The 21,169-nt window shown below is 44.6% G+C and overlaps 1 protein-coding gene across 2 annotated transcripts in view; it reads left to right on the forward strand.

Annotated features, from left to right (window-relative positions):
* The window catches only part of NET1 (neuroepithelial cell transforming 1), a 94,966-nt gene that overhangs the window by 55,700 nt on the left and 18,097 nt on the right, over positions 1-21,169 (forward strand). The window contains exon 1 of one of the 2 annotated variants that reach the window (XM_034407126.2): positions 14,478-14,762. The exons of the other annotated variant lie outside the window; for it this stretch is intronic. Within the exon in view, the coding sequence (XP_034263017.1) occupies positions 14,670-14,762 (93 nt within the window). The 5' untranslated portion in view covers positions 14,478-14,669. Of the gene's footprint in view, positions 1-14,477; positions 14,763-21,169 lie in introns of those variants that run through there. 2 annotated transcript variants of the gene reach the window in all.

Genomic DNA, 21,169 nt, shown 5'->3' on the forward strand with positions numbered 1-21,169 from the left:
AGGGTCATAATTTGTAACCTTCCTAGCCGCCTTCCAACAAGCAAAGTCAACGGGGGAAGCTGGATCTGCTTAATGACCGTGTGCTTCACTCAACGACTGTGGCTGTTCACTCACTCAATGGCCGTTCAGTGAACAGCCATTGCAAAACAGCACGTCAAATTGGTGCAACTAGCTTCTCGCTTTGCAGCGGACATTTCAGTCTCCATGGTGATTACTACGACCTGTAGTAAGGGATTACTACGACCTGTAGTAAGGGATAGTTCGAAGCACAGATAATAAATCAGTGCTTTTATCTACGGGCAAACCCTTTAAAGTGTGCGCCATCTTTTCATCAAGGCTCTAGTATTCCCTTTGCAAAGGATTCACGACGAATATTGTGTCGTCGAAACTTAAAATTGATTTGATTGTCTCTGTTGCTTCAAGAACCTGATAGACCAGGCCTGTGAATTGTTTTTTTTTTTTTTTTAAATCTACCTTCGGATGTTAGCCAGTTTCAGATGAGCTTTTTATGAAAAAAAGTGGGGGGAGCCAAATATGTAATTTATAGTTTGGATTATTAGACAGGATGGATTATAGAAAGAAAAGCAATATGATGTTATATTAGAGAGAGACGTTATGTGTACTTCTAAGCTCTGAGAAGAATATTGGATATCATTTTTTTCCTTCCTATTTTTCTTCATCTCCTCTCCTCTCTCCTTCCATTCTTCTTCCTTCCTTCCTTCTCTTCTCTTCTCTTCTCTTCTTTCCTTCCATTCATCTTCCTTCCATCTCTCTCTTCTTCTCCTCTTCTCTCCTCTCCTTCCATTCTTCTTCCTTCCATCTTTCTCTCCTTCTCCTCTCCTCTCCTCTCTTTCCATTCTTCTTCCTTCCATCTCTCTCTCCTTCTCATCTCCTCTCTCCTTTCATTCTTCTTCCTTCCATCTCTTTCCTTCTCTTCTCCTCTCTTCTCCTCTCTCCTTCCATTCTTCTTCCTTCCATCTCTCTCCTTCTCCTCTCCTCTCCTTCCATTCTTCTTCCTTCCATCTTTCTCTCCTTCTCCTCTCCTCTCCTCTCTCCTTCCATTCTTCTTCCTTCCATCTCTCTCTCCTTCTCCTCTCCTCTCTCCTTTCATTCTTCTTCCTTCCATCTCTCTCTCCTTCTCTTCTCTTCTCCTCTCCTCTCTCCTTCCATTCTTCTTCCTTCCTTCTCTCTCCTTCTCCTCTCCTCTCTCCTTTCATTCTTCTTCCTTCCATCTCTCTCTCCTTCTCTTCTCCTCTCCTCTCTCCTTCCATTCTTCTTCCTTCCTTCTCTCTCTCCTTCTCCTCTCCTCTCTCCTTTCATTCTTCTTCCTTCCATTTCTCTTTCCTTCTCTTCTCCTCTCCTCTCCTCTCTCCTTCCATTCTTCTTCCTTCCATCTCTCTCTCCTTCTCCTCTCCTCTCTCCTTTCATTCTTCTTCCTTCCATTTCTCTTTCCTTCTCTTCTCCTCTCCTCTCCTCTCTCCTTCCATTCTTCTTCCTTCCATCTCTCTCTCCTTCTCCTCTCCTCTCTCCTTTCATTCTTCTTCCTTCCATCTCTCTCTCCTTCTCCTCTTCTCTCTCCTTTCATTCTTCTTCCTTCCATCTCTCTTTCCTTCTCTTCTCTTCTCTTCTCCTCTCCTCTCTCCTTCCATTCTTCTTCCTTCCATCTCTCTCTCCTTCTCCTCTCCTCTCTCCTTCCATTCTTCTTCCTTCCTTCCTTCTCTCTTTTCTATTTTTATTTATTTTCTATTTATTTCTATTCTTCCTCACTTTATATTATTAGTTCCTATTAGGTTTTAGCGTCTTGTTTTCAAAGTTTTAATAAAAATTACACACAGATGTTAGGCGGCTACAGGAAACTTTTAGCAAATTCACTAAGGCAGGTGCCGTTGCTGGCTGATCCCCCCTCACTCACTTTGCAGCTGGTTCTACAGCAGCTGGATGGCGGCTGGTTGAGGACAATGGAGAAGGAATCATTTGTTTAGTCCATTGACACAGAGGTAGTAGACCAATAAGAAATGCCTGCCTTCTGTAAATGAACTTTTAAAATCCCTCCATGTATTAAAGGAAATCAGTGTCAGGTCTGCCACTTAGCTCCCACTTTTGCCATGCCAGCCTGAATGGCTTGGCTTTGCTCTACAGGTAGTCCTCGAGTTACGACCACCACCGAGCCCAGAATTTACGTTGCTAAGTGCAACCTCTGTTAAGTGACGTTTGTCCCCTTTGATGGCTTCTCACAGTTGTTAAGCGAATCCTTGGATTTGTTTCCTGGTGCACTTGGAAGTTCTTGTTCTAACTTACATAAAAAAAAAATTTAGTCCCACCGGATGAAAAATAGCACACGCTAGCGAGCAAAAACTATAATCGTTCTGTTTCTTCCGCAGTCTGGTGTTCTTGTTTAAGTGGGGAAATTCCTCCGGTAAGAACTTTCGCAAACCGGGAAAAAAGCAACGTAAGGAACAAAAGAGCCTTGGTAGTACAGGGGTTTAAGGCACCCTGTTATTAAGCTGGTTATTAAGACCAGCTGCCTGCAATTACTGCAGGGTTCGAATCTCGCCAAGGCTCAAGGTTGACTCAGCCTTCCATCCTTTCTAAGGTGGGTAAATTGAGGACCCAGATTGTGGGGGCAATAAGCTGACTTTGTATAAATATACAAAAGAATGAAGGCTATTGCTTAACGCATTGTAAGCCGCCCTGAGTCTTCGGAGAAGGGCGGCATATAAATCAAATTAAAAAAATAAAATAAAATAAAATAAAAAAAAAAAAAAAATGGGAGTCCTGTCCTACACTCAGGAAAGATGCTTTAAAATACTTGCCTTTCTCTGCAGTCAGATTTGGGAAATCCTTAACTGGTTTTGGCTAGCAGCTTGTGCAAAGGCATCTTATTAATACCCATGACGAACACGCATATAATTGAAGGAGACCAGGTCTAACACTTGGGGAAAATCCACCACTTGGTCTGAATTTTGCAACTAAAATTGAACTGGTTCCCTTATAACTAGTCTGGCCACATTTCATCCTGCATGCCATCTCGCTTCGACATTCCTACGGGAGGTATTTATATCCATGTCCCAAAAAAGCAAAAAAAAAAATATTCTCGTAAATGGACGACATTTTTAGCAGATGTGCGCTGAGAATCCCAGGGCGAGCTGTGGTGGGTCAGACTAAGGCAGGTCAAGGAGTCAAGCAATGGCTCTGGGAACCCACAGCAGTGGGAACATAGCACTGGCAATAGCACTTAGACTTATATACCGCTTCACAGGGCTTCAGAGCCCTCTCTAAGCAGTTTATAGGGTCAGCCTCTTGCCCCCAACAATCTGGGACCACATTTTACCCACCTTGGAAGGATGGAAGGCTGAGTCAACTTGAGCCGGTCGGGATCGAACTGCTGGCAGTGGGCAGAAGTAGTCTGCAATACTGCATTCCGATCACTGTACCACCAGGGTCCTTCTTTCCTTCCTCCCTTCTTTCTTTCTTCCTTCCCCTTCACTTCCTTCCTTCCTTCCTTACCTTTGCCTTCCCTTCCTTCCTTCCCTTTAACTTCTTTCTTTCTTTCCTTCCTTCCTTTCTTTCTCCTTCCTTCCTTCCCATTCCATTCCTTCCATCCTTTCCTTTGCCTTCCCTTCCTTCCCTTTAACTTTTTTTTTCCTTCCTATCTTTCTCCTTTCTTCCTTCCCCTTCCATTCCTTCCATCCTTTCCTTTGCCTTCCCTTCCTTCCTTCCCTTTAACTTCTTTCTTTCCTTCCTTTCTTTCTCCTTCCTTCCTTCCCCTTCCATTTCTTCCATCCTTTCCTTTGTCTTCCCTTCCTTCCTGCCTTCCCTTTAACTTCTTTCTTTCCTTCCTTTCTTTCTCCTTCCTTCCTTCCCCTTCCATTCCTTCCATCCTTTCCTTTGCCTTCCCTTCCTTCCCTTTAACTTTTTTTCCTTCCTATCTTTCTCCTTCCTTCCTTCCCCTTCCATTCCTTCCATCCTTTCCTTTGCCTTCCCTTTCTTTCCTTTCCTTCCACTTCTCTTCCTTCCTTCCCCTTCCCTTCCTTCCTTCCTTTCCTTCCCCCTTCCTCCCTCCCTTCCTTCCAAATTCTGGGAGTTGAACTCCACGGTTGAACGTTCCTGATTTACACAAAGTGACAGAACTCCATTCATCGGAGCCAATTATGATCTGTTGAAAACAGTTGGAGCGACACATGTCCTTTACTCCTTCCTTACCACGCAAGGGATATATTCCCATCCTCCATTTTGTAGTTTGCAAATCATGAAAGGTTGTTTGCAACAAACCTGGGAAACTATGATTTTTCCCACACTGGGGTGGAGAATTTGCTGTTAGATTAAGACTAGATTTGAAAGGGTTGAATAACAGAATCACAGAGTCGGAAGGGACCTTGGAGGTCTTCTAGTCCAACCCCCTACTCAGGCAGGAGACCATATACCGTTCCAGACAAATGGCTCTCCAGTCTCTTCTTAATCTCCTCTTTCCAATGAAAACAGGGAGGAAGGAGGCCAGGAGTAGTGGAGAAAATGCAATTTGATATTAATTCCCGATTTGCAGGAGCCAGATGTTTGCTGGCGTTGTTCCCTCTTATCGGTTTACCGGCAACAAAGGAGATAACCTAAAAAGGAAGTTTCTATGGGTGGAAGAGCAGCAGAGCGAATCAAAGAAAGGATGATGAAAGAAAGCTACAGAATAGATAAAAGAAAAATAAATAAATCAGGAGGTGTCTGGTAGCATCTTTTCAGAGCTTTTAATTTCAGATGCCTTGTTTCATTTCTCATGTATACTTATGGCTGGCTGGAGAATTCTGGGAATTGAAGTCCACCCATCTTCAGGTTGCTGAGGAAGACTATTGTACAGATAGTCCTCAATGTACGGCCACGATTGAGCCCAACATTTCCGTTGCTAAGCGAGACATTTGTTAAGTGAGTTTTGCCCCATTTCGTGACCTTCCTAGTCACTGTTTTTAAGCGAATCACACGGTTGTTAAGTGAATTTGGCTTCCCCGTTAACTTAGTTTGTCAGAAGGTCGCAAAAGGGGATCGTGTGACCCCCCCCTTCCAGGACACTGCGACCGTCATAAATACGAGGCAGTTGCCAAGCATCCGAATGTAAATCACACGACCATAGGGATGCTACAATGGTCATAACTGCAAAACCGTCAGAAGTCACATTTTTCAGTACCATTGTAACTTTGAACCATCGCTAAAGGAACTGTTGTAAGTCGAGGACGACCTGAATTTATGAGGTAAATCATTTCTGAGGACACGTGATCCCTTTTTGCGGCCTGACAGGCAACGTCAACAAGGAAGCCGGGTTCACTTCACAAACCGTGTTCCTAACTTAACAACTGCAATGATTCACTTAACAACTGTGGTGAGCAAGGTCGCAAAATGGGGCCGAACTCACTTCACAATGGCCTCGCTTTTCACCATGGAAATTTGGGGCTCCGTTGCGGTCGTAAGTCGAGGACGACCTGTATTGAAAATTGAGAAAAGATTTTTTTTAATTATTATTTTTAATTATTATTTTATTATTTTTTTAAAGTATTATCATATATATATATATATATATATATATATATATATATATATATATATATATATATATATATATATATATATATATTTGTTTTCTTTTCTTTTCGTAGGCTTTATGTGTATTTCTCTTTAGCCAGGTTCTTCCTACGTAAACCAAGATTTTTATGCAGCCCTAGTTCAGTGAAATCACAATCCACTCATTTCTAGGCTTTTGTTTCTGGCAGCCAGCAAACACTCTGCTGCCCATTGGGAGACTAAGATAGATCTATTTTGGACTTATAAGTCCTCATCAGTTAGCCACATCCTCATCCCATGTATCCTCCCTGTAAAGGTACAATATTTGTTTTTCTTTCTTCTTCATAGGTTTTATGTGTATTTCTCTTTAGCCAGGTTCTTCCTACATAAACCAAGATTTTTATGCAGCCCTAGTTCAGTGAAATCACAATCCACTCGTTTCTAGGCTTTTTTTCTGGCAGCCAGCAAACATATATATATATATATATATAATTTTCTATTGTGTACATTTATTAGTGCTTAATAGAAAATACTAATAATATTAAGTATTATTAAATACTAATATTAATAATGTTACATTAATATTAATGTAAACAATAGAAAATTAATAAAATTTATATAAAAAAAGAAAGCACGATAATACAATTTAAAAAAAAAAACTTTTCTCATGGATGCTGTTTCTTTTTTATTATTATTATTATTACGTTTCCTCCTCTTCGGTTTGCCATGACTGTAATAGGGAAGAATGTTAAAAGCAAAGAACTTCAAAAGGGAACCTAAGCAGAGCAAATAATGGTCCTCCCGCTCGGATTTTGGCAAACCCCAAAGCCTTGAAGTCGAAATGTTTACTCTTTTACGTCAATTCTTAAGATCAAGGGAAGAACAGCTCGGCCAGGCTCACCGAAAGCACACAGACACACTGCTATATATTCCTTTGCTTGCGGGATTGTTTTCATGGCCTTGGGCACTTAGCTAAACTTTTAAAATATCCCAACCCCCCCCCCCTTTTCTCTCCCTCTCTCCAAGAAATAGACAAGTCTGTGTGAGGTAGGATCAAAACCTGTAATAAATTCCAAAAAAAACAAAAACGAGAGAAGTACTTGCGGAAGAACGGAACTCTCTATTTTTTCAAGGTGCGAAATTATAGTTTTTGATATATAGATAAACGATGCAGCCAGGATCAGGCCTCCCGCCAAGCACGATCTGAATGTCTGTCTTCATATTTCATACTTACGGATTTTATTTCTTAGATTTTTAATCCTGCCTTTGTTATATTATAAGTCACTCAAGGCGGCGAAGGTTCCTAATACTTCTTCCCCCTCCTGTTTACCCCCAACAACAACCCTGTGAGGTAGATTGGGCCAAGAGAGAGAGGGATGGGATCAAGATCACCCAGCTGGCTTTTATGCCTAAAGCAGGACTAGAACTCACCGTCTCCTGGTGATCGGCCCAAAGTCAATCAGTTGGCTTTCATCCCTAAAGTGGGCCTAGAACTCCCCGTCTCCTGGTGATTGGCCCAGAGTCAATCAGTTGGCTTCCATGCCTAAGGCAGGACTAGAACTCATCGTCTCCTGGTGATTGGCCCAAAGTCACCCAATCGGCTTTCACTCATAAGGCGGGACTAGAACTCACCATCTCCTTGTGATTAGCCCAAAGTCACCCAGTTGGCTTTCATCCCTAAAGTGGGCCTAGAACTCCCCGTCTCCTGGTGATTGGCCCAGAGTCAATCAGTTGGCTTCCATGCCTAAGGCGGGACTAGAACTCACCGTCTCCTGGTGATTTGGCCCAAAGTCCTCCACCTTGTGCAGGACTAGAATTCACCATCTCCTAGTTTCTGAGCCAGCACCTTAACCGCTACACCCAAGGTACATTTTATTTTCTCCTCTTCTGTTATCATAAACTCTGAGCTGCCTGAGAAAACTCCTTGTTGCTTTGTTCCTAGGCAGAAACACCGATGTGCAGGTTCTACCATAATCCACTTCCCTTCCAAGGCAGGCCATTGGTCTGCCTCATTTCAATGGGAATTCTTCTCTCAAACATGTTAACTAACTAATTTCCATTTGGTAGGTAGGTAGGAAAAGAAGGAAGGAAGGAAAAGATGGAAGGAAGGAAAAGTGGGAAGGAAGGGAAGGAAGGGAGGGGAATACTAGGAAGGAAAGAAGGAAAGGGGGAAATAGGAAGGAAGGAAGGAAGGAAAAGATGGAAGGAAGGAAAAGTGGGAAGGAAGGGAGGGGAATACTAGGAAGGAAAGAAGGAAAGGGGAAAATAGGAAGGAAGGAAGGAAGGAAAAGTTGGAAGGAAGGGAAGGGAGGAAGGGAGGGGAATACTAGGAAGGAAAGGAAGGAAGGGGAAAATAGGAAGGAAGGGGAAAATAGGAAGGAAGGGGAATACTAGGAAGGAAGGAAGGAAGGAAGGAAGAAGGGGAAAATAGGAAGGAAGGGGTATACTAGGAAGGAAGGAAAGGGGAAAATAGGAAGGAAGGAAGGGGTATAATAGGAAGGAAGGAAGGGGAAAATAGGAAGGAAGGAAGGAAGGGGTATAATAGGAAGGAAGGAAGGGGAAAATAGGAAGGAAGGGGTATACTAGGAAGGAAGGAAGGGGAATACTAGGAAGGAAGGAAAGGGGAAAATAGGAAGGAAGGAAGGGGTATAATAGGAAGGAAGGAAGGGGAAAATAGGAAGGAAGGAAGGAAGGGGTATAATAGGAAGGAAGGAAGGGGAAAATAGGAAGGAAGGGGTATACTAGGAAGGAAGGAAGGGGAAAATAGGAAGGAAGGAAGGGGAATACAAGGAAGGAAGGAAGGAAGGAAGGAAGGAAAGGGGAAAATAGGAAGGAAGGAAGGGGAATACTAGGAAGGAAGAAAGGAAGGGAAAAAATGAACATGTGTGTGTGTGTGTAACACTGTAATAAATTCCAGTGAATTTATTCGGGATGGTTTATTGGTGTGTATGTGTTACACACCAATAAACCATCCCGAATAAATTCACTGGAACTTGAATTGCAACGAATTGCCAGTGTGTCATCAATCTTCTCTTTAAAAGCTCTTAAGTACTCTGGGAGATGTACATTATTATACTTAGACGAGGGTTTCTTTTTTCCCCCCTGCTGCATTCTGAAAACTTTTATTTATAATTTGGGAGCTGCTCAGATTATATTTTCATAAAGAAGCCTGACAGTTTTGGGAAACCCCACTAAGTGCCTACCTGAACTTGGGAAGGGGAGGGGGGGTTTCCTCTACCCACCCACCCCGTCCCCTTCCTTAAAAGCCATTCCTTTCATTCATTCATTCATTCATTCATTGGTGTCCTTAAAGGAGCTGCTTCTAAATATAGGGCAGCCCTGCTGATAAGACTGGGGAGAGGAGGGGGGGAAGATGGAATACGTGGGAATAGGGAAGAGGAAGTTAGGTTTATGGAGATCCAACTTCCTTGATTGCTGGAAGAAATGACCTGGGCTTCCTCATTAGGCCTGATGGAGAGATAACAGGAAAAACAAAGAGTTTGCGCAGGGATTCGGTACTCCTCAAGTTACAACCGTTCGTTTAGCGACGGTTCAGGGCTACAGCGCCCCTGAAAAAACTGATTTAGGATCATTTTTTTACACGTATAGGTCTTAATTATGTAAATTTTAAATTGGTTTTTAAAGGATTGGGGTTTTAATAAGTTTGGGCCAAATTTGTTTAATTCGATTTTACTTTGTTTTAAATTTTGTATCTATGTATTTTTACTGTTTGGCTGTTCACCGCCCTGAGTCCTTCAGGAGTAGGACGGTATATAAAATAAATAAATAAATAAATAAATAAATAAATAAATAAATAAATAAATAAATAAATAAATAAATAAATAAATAATAAAGGTGGGAAGATTCTGAAGTGATTTAGCTAGGTCTGATTTTTTTTTTTTTTAACATCTCAAAAAACAGCCATTTTAACAGGCGTGTGTAGACTTTTTTCCTATATCCACTGTAAATACCGACTCTGAAACTGAGCTGAATTCAAGGTTAAAAGCACCGGAGCACCAGAAATCCTTTGCCTGGAATTGTCACCGTACAGGTAGTCCTCGACTTACGACAAGAAAACAGCCCAACATTTCCATTGCTAAGCAAGACGGCGGTTAAGTGAGTTGGGCCCCATTTTACGATTTTGCGACAGTCGTTTTATAAATCCCTTTTTCAGTGCCGTTCACTAAATAAATGATTGTAAGTTGAGAACTGCCTATAACCTCCTCATGGTAACATGAGGTTTGATAGCGAAGCCTACTCAGGGCTACCTCGACAGCTTGCAAAGTTAGCATTGCTTGGTGGTCTCCTTTCCTGCATGGTTTTTGCAAGCCGCTAAACGTTAGAAGCCATCGGTGGTTTGTTTGGGCTTTCAAATCAGGGGTGGGCTGCTGGGGGTTCGCAGGGGTTCGGGAGAACCTATAGCTAAGATTCTGTGCAGTTCGGAGAACCCCCCCCAAATCCCACTCCTGGCTGGCCCCGCCCACCCCGCCCCTCCCAGGAGTCCCCCATTTTGGATGCAGGTAAGTGCAGGGCGTGCATGGAGGCTCGGGGAGGGCGAAAAACGGGCCTACCGCAAGTTCAGGAAGGTCGGAAACAGGCCCATTTCTGGCCTCCAGAGGGCCTCCGGTGCCTGGGGAGGTCATTTTCACCCTCCCTCCGGAGCCCAGAGAGGGCAAAAACACACGCACACACGCACCCCGCCGTGGTGCAGGAGGCCGACTAGGCCACGCCCACCATGGCCACGCCCACCCAGCAACCGGGCCGAGATCCCCTTGCTAAAATTTTTGAAGCCCACCGGTTAGACAATTCATTCCCATTGTCTGTTCGTCAACGGTTGTGTTATCGTGTTGTCTGAAAGCACCACAAGCGTCCATGATTTAATTCCCTGTATTTATTTATTTATTTATTTATTTAATTTTGATTTATATGCCGCCCTTCTCCGGAGACTCAGGGCGGCTTACAATGCGCTAAGCAATAGCCTTCATCCTTTTTGTATATTTATACAAAGTCAGCTTATTGCCTCCACAAACTGGGTCCTCAATTTACCTACCTTAGAAAAGATGGAAGGCTGAGTCAACCTTGAGCCTGGCGAGATTCGAACCTGCAGTAATTGTAGGCAGCTGGTCTTAATAACAGGGTGCTTTAAACCACTGTACTACCAAGGCTCCTTTTTGTATACATCTAACCCTTCCGTTTCGCTATCTTTAAAAGGCACAAACTAAATTGAACTAACCTAATCAGAGTTTAGGTTAACTCTCTGTGCTGGGGCGAAGGGGATCCATAAATTGGAAGTGGATTAAATGAAGTTGGGCAAACACAGCTTTGCCGGAAGGCTGAACTCTTTTAATTTCTGGATAAGGGCCAACCTTAGTCCTTAATCAACTCTTTGGAGAGCCGGATTTGCACAATACCCTCGGCTATAAATCTGCCAGTTACATTTTCGCTGAGTCAATCGTGTGAACCCAGCTGGTGCTCAAACACAATACAGTCCTCGGCTTACAATCGCAAAGTTTCTCTTGCTGAGCAAGACAGCGGTTAAGTAGGTTTGCCCCGTTTTACGACCTTTCTCGCCACGGCGGTTAAGCGAATCACGGCAGCTGTTAAGTTAGTCACACCGTCGTTAAGCGAATCCGGCTTCCCCCCCACCCCCTTTGCTTGCCCGAAGGTCACCAAAGGGGATCAAGTGACCCCCGGGGACACTGCAACCGTCATAAATACGAACCAGTGGCCGTGCATCTGAATTTTGATCACGTGCAACGGTCGTTAAGTGTGAAAAATGGTCATAAGTCCCCCTTTTTTTCAGTGCCATTGCAACCTTGGTGAATAGTTCAAGTTGAGAACTAAGGTACTTCTAGAGCTATATTCATAGAATACATTCCCCCATAACTTACTCAAATAATATTCGTTGGCTGCATTTTTGTGACATGCCATGGAATGGAATGGAATGGAATGGAATGGAATGGAATGGAATTGAATTGAATTGAATTGAATTGAATTGAATTCTTTATTGGCCAAGTGTGATTGGACACACAAGGAATTTGTCTTTGGTGCATGTGCTCTCAATGTACATAAAAGAAAAGATACATTCTTCAAGAATCATAAGGTACAACACTTAATGATAGTCATAGGGAAACAGTAATATAAATCTTAAGGGTACAAGCAACAAAGTTACAGTCATACAGTCATAAGTGGGAGGAGATGGGTGATGGGAACGATGAGAAGATTAATAGTAATGCAGACTTAGTAACTAGTTTGACAGTGTTGTGGGAATTATTTGCTTAAGCAGAGTGATGGCGTTCAGAAAAAAACTCTCCTTGCGTTTCATTGTTCCGGTGTGCAGTGCTCTATAGCGTCGTTTTGAGGGTAGGAGTTGAAACAGTTGATGTCCAGGATGCGAGGGGTCTGTAGGTATTTTCCCAGCCCTCTTTTTGACTCGTGCAGTATACAGGTCCTCCATGGAAGGCAGGTTGGTAGCATTTCTTTTTCCTGCCGTTCTAATGATCCTCTGAAGTCCGTGTCTGTCTCGTTGGGTTCCAGAACCAAACCAGACAGTTATGGAGGTGCAGATGTATGTCAGCCGACAAGATTACATCCCTGTTATTTGCAAAGCAGTTTTACAGCTTGAACAAATTTCTACGCCTTTTGAGCCAGCCTATTCCGAGAATATATTTTAACATTCATTGTTCGTTAGCGAATAAAGTTTCTTCTCCACACGAATAGTTAGCCTATATTAGGTGTTTATAGTTCAGCTGGATTTCTTAAGGTCAGTTTTTAACAGAGTCCTCCAACTGGGAGATGAAAGATAGCTGCCACACTGTCCAGACTGCTGGGCTCTCCCTCTCCCCCCCCCTCCGAGTCACAAACCAACTTTTCCCTGGAAAATGGAGAAATCCCTAAAAGGCCAAAAAAAAAAGGTTCTTGTTTAGAAACCCATTCCACATTCAGATGTAATTTCCAGTTAATTAGCCTAAAGTATGCTTCAGAGTAGCCCCCAACATCTGGAACCTTGTCACGGAATGGAAAAACTGTTCCGGTGATTGAATATTTGCTGGTTTTGTCTAAATAAGAGCCGGTGTACCTTCCCTGCCTCTCTAACAAAGCAGGCTCCTCCAGCTGTTGAACATCTGGGGGAAAAAAGTCGGTTTATTTGATGTTTCCTAGCGCTTCCAGGCCTTTGCTAGACTTTCATTAGAAGTGGCCACCAGGTCCATCGCTAAACAGCCCTCGAATAGAGAAACTGGTGCTGCCGTGTGTGTTAATCCCTGGGGGGGCGTGTGGTGTCCATAGATGTCTGTCTCACATCTGGAGGGGTTTCGAAGCCCACAATCTGATTAAAGGGGCTGTTCCTTCGGCCAGTTGCAAGGGCAGTTTTGGGGGCCAAATCAGGTTGCCAAGTCTTACGTTACACATGTCCTTGTGTTCTTGAGTAGCACCAGGAAACCCTGTAGGACCGTCTGCCCTGGGGTCTTGCAGAGAAGGGAACCCCCCCCAACAGTCTAGGAGCAAATGGTCAATACAGGAAAATATTTGTAGCTCAGGGTTGAACGGAGGGGTCCTTGGTGCTCTCTGAGCTTGGTGGTTTTCTTGCAGACGTTTCATGACCCAGCTAGGTAACGTCATCCGTGCTAGAAGGGAGAAGGCATTGTGGGGAGGAGGAGGAGCGGGAGGGAGACTGTGGGGTCCTTGGTGCTCTCTGAGCTGGGCGATTTTCTTGCAGACGTTTCATGACCCAAGTAGGTCACATCATCAGTGGAGGGGAGTAGGGTTTGCAGAGGGAGGAGGAGAAGGGGAAGGAGGAGGAGGAGGAAGAGAAGAAGTGTGAGGCCCTTGGCGCTCTCTTGAGTTTGGGGGTTTTCTTGCAGACGTTTCATAACCCAACTAGGTAACATCATCAGTGCTAGAAGGGGGGGGGAAAGACTGTATCGTCTTTGATGCTCTCAGCTTGGTTGTTTGCTTGCCGACAACTCATTAGCTAGAAAAGAGGGGAGCTTGCGAAGAGGAGGAGGAGGAGGAGGAAAAGGATTGTGGGGTCCTTGGTGCGCTTGGTGGTTTTCTTGCAGACGTTTAATTACCCAATTAGGTAACACCATCAGTGTTTAAAAGGGTGTGGGGAGAGAGAGGGAGGAGGAGGAGGAGGAGGGTGTTGCTGGGCGGCGCCTGTGGGGTCCTCGGTGTTGACTGAGCTTGCTTGTTTCGTTGAAGACGTTTCATGACCCAACTAGGTAATATCATCAGCGCTAAAAGAGAGGGGAGGTAGTAGAGAAAAGGAGGGGGTGGGGGGAGGGCTGTGGGGTCCTTGGTGGTTTGCTTTGCAGGCATTTCATGACCCAACTAGGGAACTTAATCATTGTCAGAAGGAAGTGGGGTTTGGGGAGAGGAGGGAGGGAGGGGACGAAGGACTGTGTGGTCCTTGATGCTCTCTTGAGCTGAGCTCTTCGCTTTTCAAGACGTTTCTCGCTCCAAGCTAGGTAACAACAACAACCATCAGTGCGGGAGCTGGTCAGTAACAGTAATAGAGTTGGAAGGGGCCTTGGAGGTCATCTAGTCCAACCCCCTGCTCTCGCAGGAGACCTGCACTAGGGGTTCGAACCGCAGAACCTTTCTGATCGACAGTGTTTTAGCCACCGAGCACGTCTCTTGCAAAGGCCAGTTTCTCCACCATTGCGACACACGTGCTTGCAAGCTCTCCTCCTCCGCCCTGGGCCCAGCCGGAGCCGGACAAGGCGGGCGATGCGCGGGCGCCAGGTTGCAACTCCAGCCGAGAGCGCGGTTTCCACTCTTCCCCCTCCCTCCTCCCTCCCAGCCAAGGTGCGCGGGCAACCTGAACCCGGGGGTGGGGGAGAATGGGCGGAGCCCTTTCTCCCCGCAACCAATGGCCGGCCGGCCCCCGAAGCCACGCCTCGCGGCCACGCCCCCGGCTCTTGGAGTGCGGCGCGCGGCAGCGGCGGGGCTCAGTCGGCGAGGGGATCTCTTTGGGTGCAGTCATGTCGCTCCCGCCGCTGCCGTTTTGCCAGCCGGGCTCCGGCCGCCGGGAAGCGCCGGGCATGGGCTGGGGCCAGTAGCCGTTCCTTTCTTCCTTCCTTTCTATCCTTCCGTCCGGTGGATTTAAGGCTAAGCAGCCGGAGGACATGGTAGCGCACGATGACGCCGGGGGGCTGCTGCCCATTAAGCGGACTATCCGGGTGATCGACGCGCAGAACCAGACCTTCCGCGAACAGGAGGTAAAAGCGGGAGCCGGGTTGGAGGGACACCCCCCCCGGCCCCTTTCCCGGGCTTGCCTTGCACCCGCCGTCGTCGTCGTCCTCCGGTCCCAGCTTGCCCGCCTTGCCCTGCGGCTCATGGCTTCTGCCGGTCGGTGCTGACTCAGCTCGCCCGGGGCTGCGCCGGACGCGTGGGAAGTTTCGGGCGCGGGGAGGGAAAGCCAGCCGGCCTTGGGACTGCCGTGCGAAGGCGGGTGCAAAAAAAAAGGGCTTTTTGCGCTTTTCCCCTTTGCAATCACTGTTTTTATTCGATGAAATTTCTGCGCCGCCCCTCTCTCCTGCATGCAACGACCTTCCCTTTGAACGTATGCCGATGAATGGACTTTTTTTTTTTTTAAATTTGATTTATATGCCGCCCTTCTCCGGAGACTCAGGACGGCTTACAATACATTAAGCAATAGCCTTCATCCTTTTGTATATTTATACAAAGTCAGCTTATTGCCCCCACAATCCGGGTCCTCAATTTACCTACCTTAGAAAGGATGGAAGGCTGAGTCGACCTTGAGCCTGGCGAGATTCGAACTTGCAGTAATTGTAGGCAGCTGGTCTTAATAACCAGCTTAATAACAGGGCGCCTTAAACCACTGTACTACCAAGGCTCTTAAAGTGAGAAGAAAAGTTTCTATAATATTCTATTCTCTGGGCGGCTGGCGACAGGAGGCTGGAAGTTGCATTACCTTTACTTTACTTTACTTTGATTTATATACCGCCCTACTCCCGAAGGACTCAGGGCGATGAACAGCCAACAATAAAAGACATAACATACAAAATTTAAAAAGCAGAAATAACATCAAATGAAATCGTTTGGCCCAGACAGATTTAAAAAAAAAAAAACCCAATCAATTTAAAACAAATGAAACTTTGAATATTAAAAATATTAAAAAAAATATTGAAAATGATTTAAAAAGTTGCATTGTGCGACTTTTTAGTGCCAAACGTGGGTCCCCCTCTCCCCCCCTTTTTTTTCTTTTTGTTAAAAAGGAGAATGTTTGTAAAACCCTTCCACCTGGCTTTCTCTCCCCTCTCCGTTTACTTTTTCTAAAAGTTTCAAAACGGACTTTTTTTTTTTAAAGGTGTGTTATTATTAGCTGCAGCTGCATTGGAAAAGGCTTTGGGGGGGTGTCTGAAAAAGAGAATTTTCTTATGTTGCTTTTAAGTCCAGTTTGTCATTTAAGGAACTTTGAAGCAAGTGAGGCTTAGTCACAGCTGCCTGGGATGGTCTGTTCCCCCTTCTCTGTTTCTGCTCATCGTGTATCATCATCCCTGCAATTAAAATGGAAGGGGAGAAAAAAAAAGAACTTTTGTTTCTTGGGCTTCCCTTTGCAAAGGAACTGCAATTCATGTGCTTCTTACTTCAATTCAAGCAATGCTGGCTTGACTTCTTGTAAGTTGGTTGGTTTATACAGATGAATGAGAGCTATCCCTTTCACAGGCTCCGTCTCCAAAAAGGGCACCTTAATTCTTTTTTATTAAATTTATTGGCCGCCCTTCTTACCACGGGGTAACTCTAGGCGGCTTACAATGTTTAAGAAGATAAAATAAAACATTACAAAAATATAAATCTATTTTAGCCTTCTCTTTATGATGTCACCCCTCTAAAACTTTTTTAAAAACTTTGTGGGTGTGTTCTGCTCATCGTGTATCATCAAATGGAAAGAGGAAAAAAAAACAAACCTTTGTTTCTTGGACTTCCTCCGCAAAATGAACCCACTCATCTGGAGAGAGTGGACTTCTCCCTTAAAAATGCAAGCATTGATGGCTTGATTTCTTGTAAGTTGGTTTATTTATATGAATGAACGAGAGCTACCCCTTTCACAGGGTCCTTCTCCAAAAAGCTGCCTCATTTTAATTTTTTTTTTTATTCCTTTATTTAATAAATTTATTGCCCGCCCCTTCTTACCACGGGGTGGCTTAACAATATTTTTTTTTAAAAAAGATGAAACTATACAAATTTACAGAAATAGAAATGCACAAAAAAAAAAAATAGAACCATATTTTCACCTCCACTTCATGATGTCTTGGTGAGCCTTGGTGGCGCAGCAGGCTAAAGTGCTGTTAAGTAACACCAGCTGTCTGCAATTACTGCAAATTCGAATCTCACCAGGCTCAAGGTTGACTCAGCCTTCCATCCTTCCGAGGTGGGTAAAATGAGGACCCGGATTGTGGGGGCAATAAGCTGACTTTGTATAAAAAAGAACACCGCTTAGGGGGGGCCGAAAGCCCTACTAAGCAGGTATATACAAAAGTATGAAGGCTATTGCTTAACGCATTGTAAGCTGCATTGTGAGTCTCTGGAGAAGGGCGGCATATAAATCGAACCAATAAATAAAATAAATAAATAAATAAATGTCACACACACACACCCCGTAAAACTTTTTTGGAAGTTGTAGGTGTGCGCACACGCCCCTGGTTGATAACAACATGTGATGTAATCATTTGAGTCCCACAAAATGCATCGCCCGGAGATACTATCTGAAGTCAGAGTCACAAGAATGCCGGAGTCAAAAAAAAAACAAACCCAATCATCTCTCGCAAATGACAGCTTGTGACATGAGACATCCTGTCCGGAGACGTTTTGGTTTCCCTATGATTCACGGTTCTTCTTTAGAAAGGTGGAACTCCTCCGGGCTTCCCTCTCAGTGTTTTTTTGGACGCTGATGAAGAGAAAACAAACCTCAGGATTTCTCTCCGTAAGTTTCTGCCTTTGTTTGTTCTGGTTTTTTTCTTTCTGGGTGTCAGGCAGAGTTGATCCTCAAGTTAGACAGGTTGCCGGTAAAGGAGAATATTTGTACCTCAGGGTCCTGGGTGCTCTCTCAGCTGGCTGGCTTTTCTTGCAGACCTTTCATGACCCAACTAGGTAACATCATCACTGCTAGGAGAGAGAGGGAGTGGGGTTTGTTGAGAGGAGGAGAACTGAGGGGTCCTCTGAGATTGGTGGTTTTTTTGAAGATGTTTCATAACCCAACTAGGTAACATCATCAGTGCTAGAAGGCAGTGGAGTTTCTTGAGAGGAGAAGGGCTGGTGCTCTTTGAGTTTGGTGTTTTTCTTGAAGACGTTTCATGACCCATCTAGGTAACATTGTCAGTGCCAGAAGGGAGTGATATTTGCAGAGTGGAGGAGGAAGAAGGGGTCTGTGGGATTCTTGGTGCTCTCTCTGAACTCAGTTGTTTCCTTGCAGATGTTTTGTTACCCAATTAGGTAACATCATCAGTGCTGAGTCCTTCGGGAGAAGGGCAGTATATAAATTTAAATATGAAATTAAATTAGAAGGGAATGGGGTTTGTTGGGAGGAGTAGAGGAGGAGGACTGAGGGGTCCCGGGTGCTCTCCAAGTTTTCTCGAAGACGTTTCATGACCCAACGTGGTAACATCATCACTGCTAGAAGGCAGGAGGTTTGTTGAGAGGACGACTGTGGGGTCCTTGGTGCCCTCTGGGCTTGGGGGTTTTCTTGCAGACGTTTCATGACCCAACTGGATAACATCCTCCGTGCTAGAAGGGGCTCGTATGTAAACAGAGAGCAAACCTCACTGCCTTCTAGCACTGATGACGTTACCTGGTTGGGTCATAAAACGTCTGAGATAAACCAAGTTCAGTGAACACCAAGGACATAAACACCCCATGGCAAAGCACACTTTTTAGATTAATGCCAAGTAAACACCTTGGCATCAATGCAAAGCGTTACAGCCTATGCCAGCCGTCGCCTAACCCTTGTGGGATTGAGGTTTGGCTCCCAAGTAGGTTGTCGGGCGTCGAATTCCGCCTCTGGCTCGTTGGCATGTTTGTCATATACGTCATCCTTTTTTAAAAGGCGAACGGCTGATCAGGTGTTTTTCAACCTTTGTTTACGTGCATAATGTGTGAGCTTCAGCGACTCTTTGGAAGGCGAGATGGGCGGGGTCTCCGCGGCGCAGAAATTCTGGAAAAATATATATATTGTGAAACCTCCCGTGTGGTTTTTTCTCCCCCCACTTCCTTCCCCATTGTTCTTTTTTTCTCTCCCACCCCCCCCATTGGAAAGTGAAAGTTGGTTTACTGAAAAACTGGCAAAGATTTCACAGAGATCTCCTTTTCCCCCCCCACTTCTTGTTTTTCCCTGAAACTTAAAACTTGAAAAACTAGTTTAAATGTAAATGGTTGGGCCGATAGCTGTCGAAAGTCCAAAAGTTTGCTGTTCTTTTTCTTTTTACCTTTTTTTAAATTTATTTATTTATTTATTTATTTATTTATTTATTTATTTATTTATTTATTTATTTATTTATTTATTTATTGCTAGCAAAATATAAATCTCTTCAAAGTAAATAAATAAATAGTTGCAATAAGTGCATTGTGGCATTGTGCGCTTTGATGCTGTCTTATCTTGGGTGTGATGGGCAGCTGGGTACTGTCCTCTGGATCGGCTTCGGATTGCAAGGCGAGAGTGAGTTTTGCCCCGCTTTGCGACCTTTCTTTGGCCCGGCGGTTAAGTGAATCGCAGCACTTGGAGCAACACGGTTGGGGAATCATATGACCTGGAATGCTGCGACCCGTCATAAGTATGAACCAGTGGCTGGTAGCGTCTGGATTTTGGTCACGTGACCACGGGGTTGCCCCAATGGTCGTAAGTGTGAAAAACGGCCATAAGTCGCTTTTTTTCAGTGCTGTTGTAACTTCAAACGGTCACTAAACACGAACTGTCGTAAATCGAGGACTGTGAATTTCTCCGTTTCTGAAAAATTCCAGCTCTTAGGTGTCATCTTCTCTTCCATCCAGTTCTGCAGTTAAACAAGAATATTATTTATTTGTAGAACTTACTCTAGCAGTTCTTGAGTTACGACCATCATTTAGCAGCCGTTAATATGGACTTTGTTCTAGGACCTGCTTAGAACCCAAATTTGAAGTTCATTCTCTCTCTCTCCCTCTCTCTCTCTCTCACACACACACACGTATGTCACATGACATTTTGCACACTTAGCAACTGCCTCACACTTACAGCTGTTTTGGGTGTCTCGTGGGCACCCGGCTGTGGTTTGTGACACTTTGTGGCCAGAAACATGTTGATTTCCAATTTTCTGCCAAAAATATACCCATTGTGGACAACGGATTCGCTTAACGACTGCTGCATCCACTTAGCGGCTGTGGTGGTTCAACTTAATGACCATCACCCCCCAAAAATTTGCAAAATCGGGCATGGTCCATTTATTGGCCCGGCACCACCTTACAACTCTAACCCTGGGCTCAATTATGGTCATAAGTCGAGGACTACCTGTATGGTTCTTGTGCTTCTTATAAGACTAGTTTGGGAGATAGGTAGCTGAGAGCAACCTATAAAAGCAGGTTAAGAACAAAACACTGAATTTTAGGGATTTGGGGGTTTGATATCTGGATGATCAGGCCCCATCCCTTATCCCCCATAGCCCCTATCTCTATAGAAAGGGCATTTTTCAGCCCTTTAAGATACAGAATAAACTTAATAAATTCTAAATCAGAGTTTGCCACGACTGGACATCCCTGGTTTAAGAATATTTAGATAGATAGATAGATAGATAGATAGATAGATAGATAGATAGATAGATAGATAGATAGATAGATAGATAGATAGATAGATAGATAGAGATAGATATAGATATAGATATAGATATATATAACCTTATCCTGCTTGGCTGGGGAATTCTGGGAATTGAAGTCCACAAGTCTTAAAAGTGGCCAAAGTTGGACGCCCCTGTTCTGAATTACAGAATTATCAACCCATTCGGGTGGCCCTTTGATCTGTAACCATGTTATTTTGGTGTCGGCGTCTGTGATTCCTTTATCTTCCAGGAACAAGAATCGATCCTGGTCCGGGCTCTCTTCCCCCCCGCCCCCCACCCCCCCAGTTAAGTGGAATGCATGACCTCATTCCTTAATATTCTTCGGCATCTCTGTCCCCCAGCAAAGGGCTCTGTTCTTTGTTCACTAATTTCTGAGTCTGAACTCCTGCATCGCTCAGCCTTTCTCAGCCGGGCTTTCCTCCTTGGTCCACTTCCTTTTTCCTGCAAGGGATTTAGAAAGCGTGGAAAAAACCCATCCTGCCTGCAAACTCAGCTACCCTCCGAAAAGTTCTGAAGAAGAGAAGTTCTGAAGACCACCAGTTTATTCCTCCCACTTCCAGTTTCCCTAATGGGCTGGGCTTCTCCAGACTGGGATGCAGTAAAAATAAAAGGGAGGGAGAGGGGGAAGGGAGAGGAGGAAGGAAGGAGAGAGAGGAGGAAGAAAGGAAGGAGGAGGAAGGACGGAGAGAGCGGGAAGGTAGAGTAGGAAGGAAGGAGAGAGAGAGGAGGAAGAAAGGAAGGAGGAGGAAGGAAAAGGAAGGATGGAGAGAGGGAGAAGGGAAGGAAGGAGAGAAAAGGAA

The sequence above is a fragment of the Pantherophis guttatus genome, chromosome 7, assembly GCF_059756535.1.
Source record: "Pantherophis guttatus breed Tessera chromosome 7, ASM5975653v1, whole genome shotgun sequence".
Taxonomy (NCBI): domain Eukaryota; kingdom Metazoa; phylum Chordata; class Lepidosauria; order Squamata; family Colubridae; genus Pantherophis; species Pantherophis guttatus.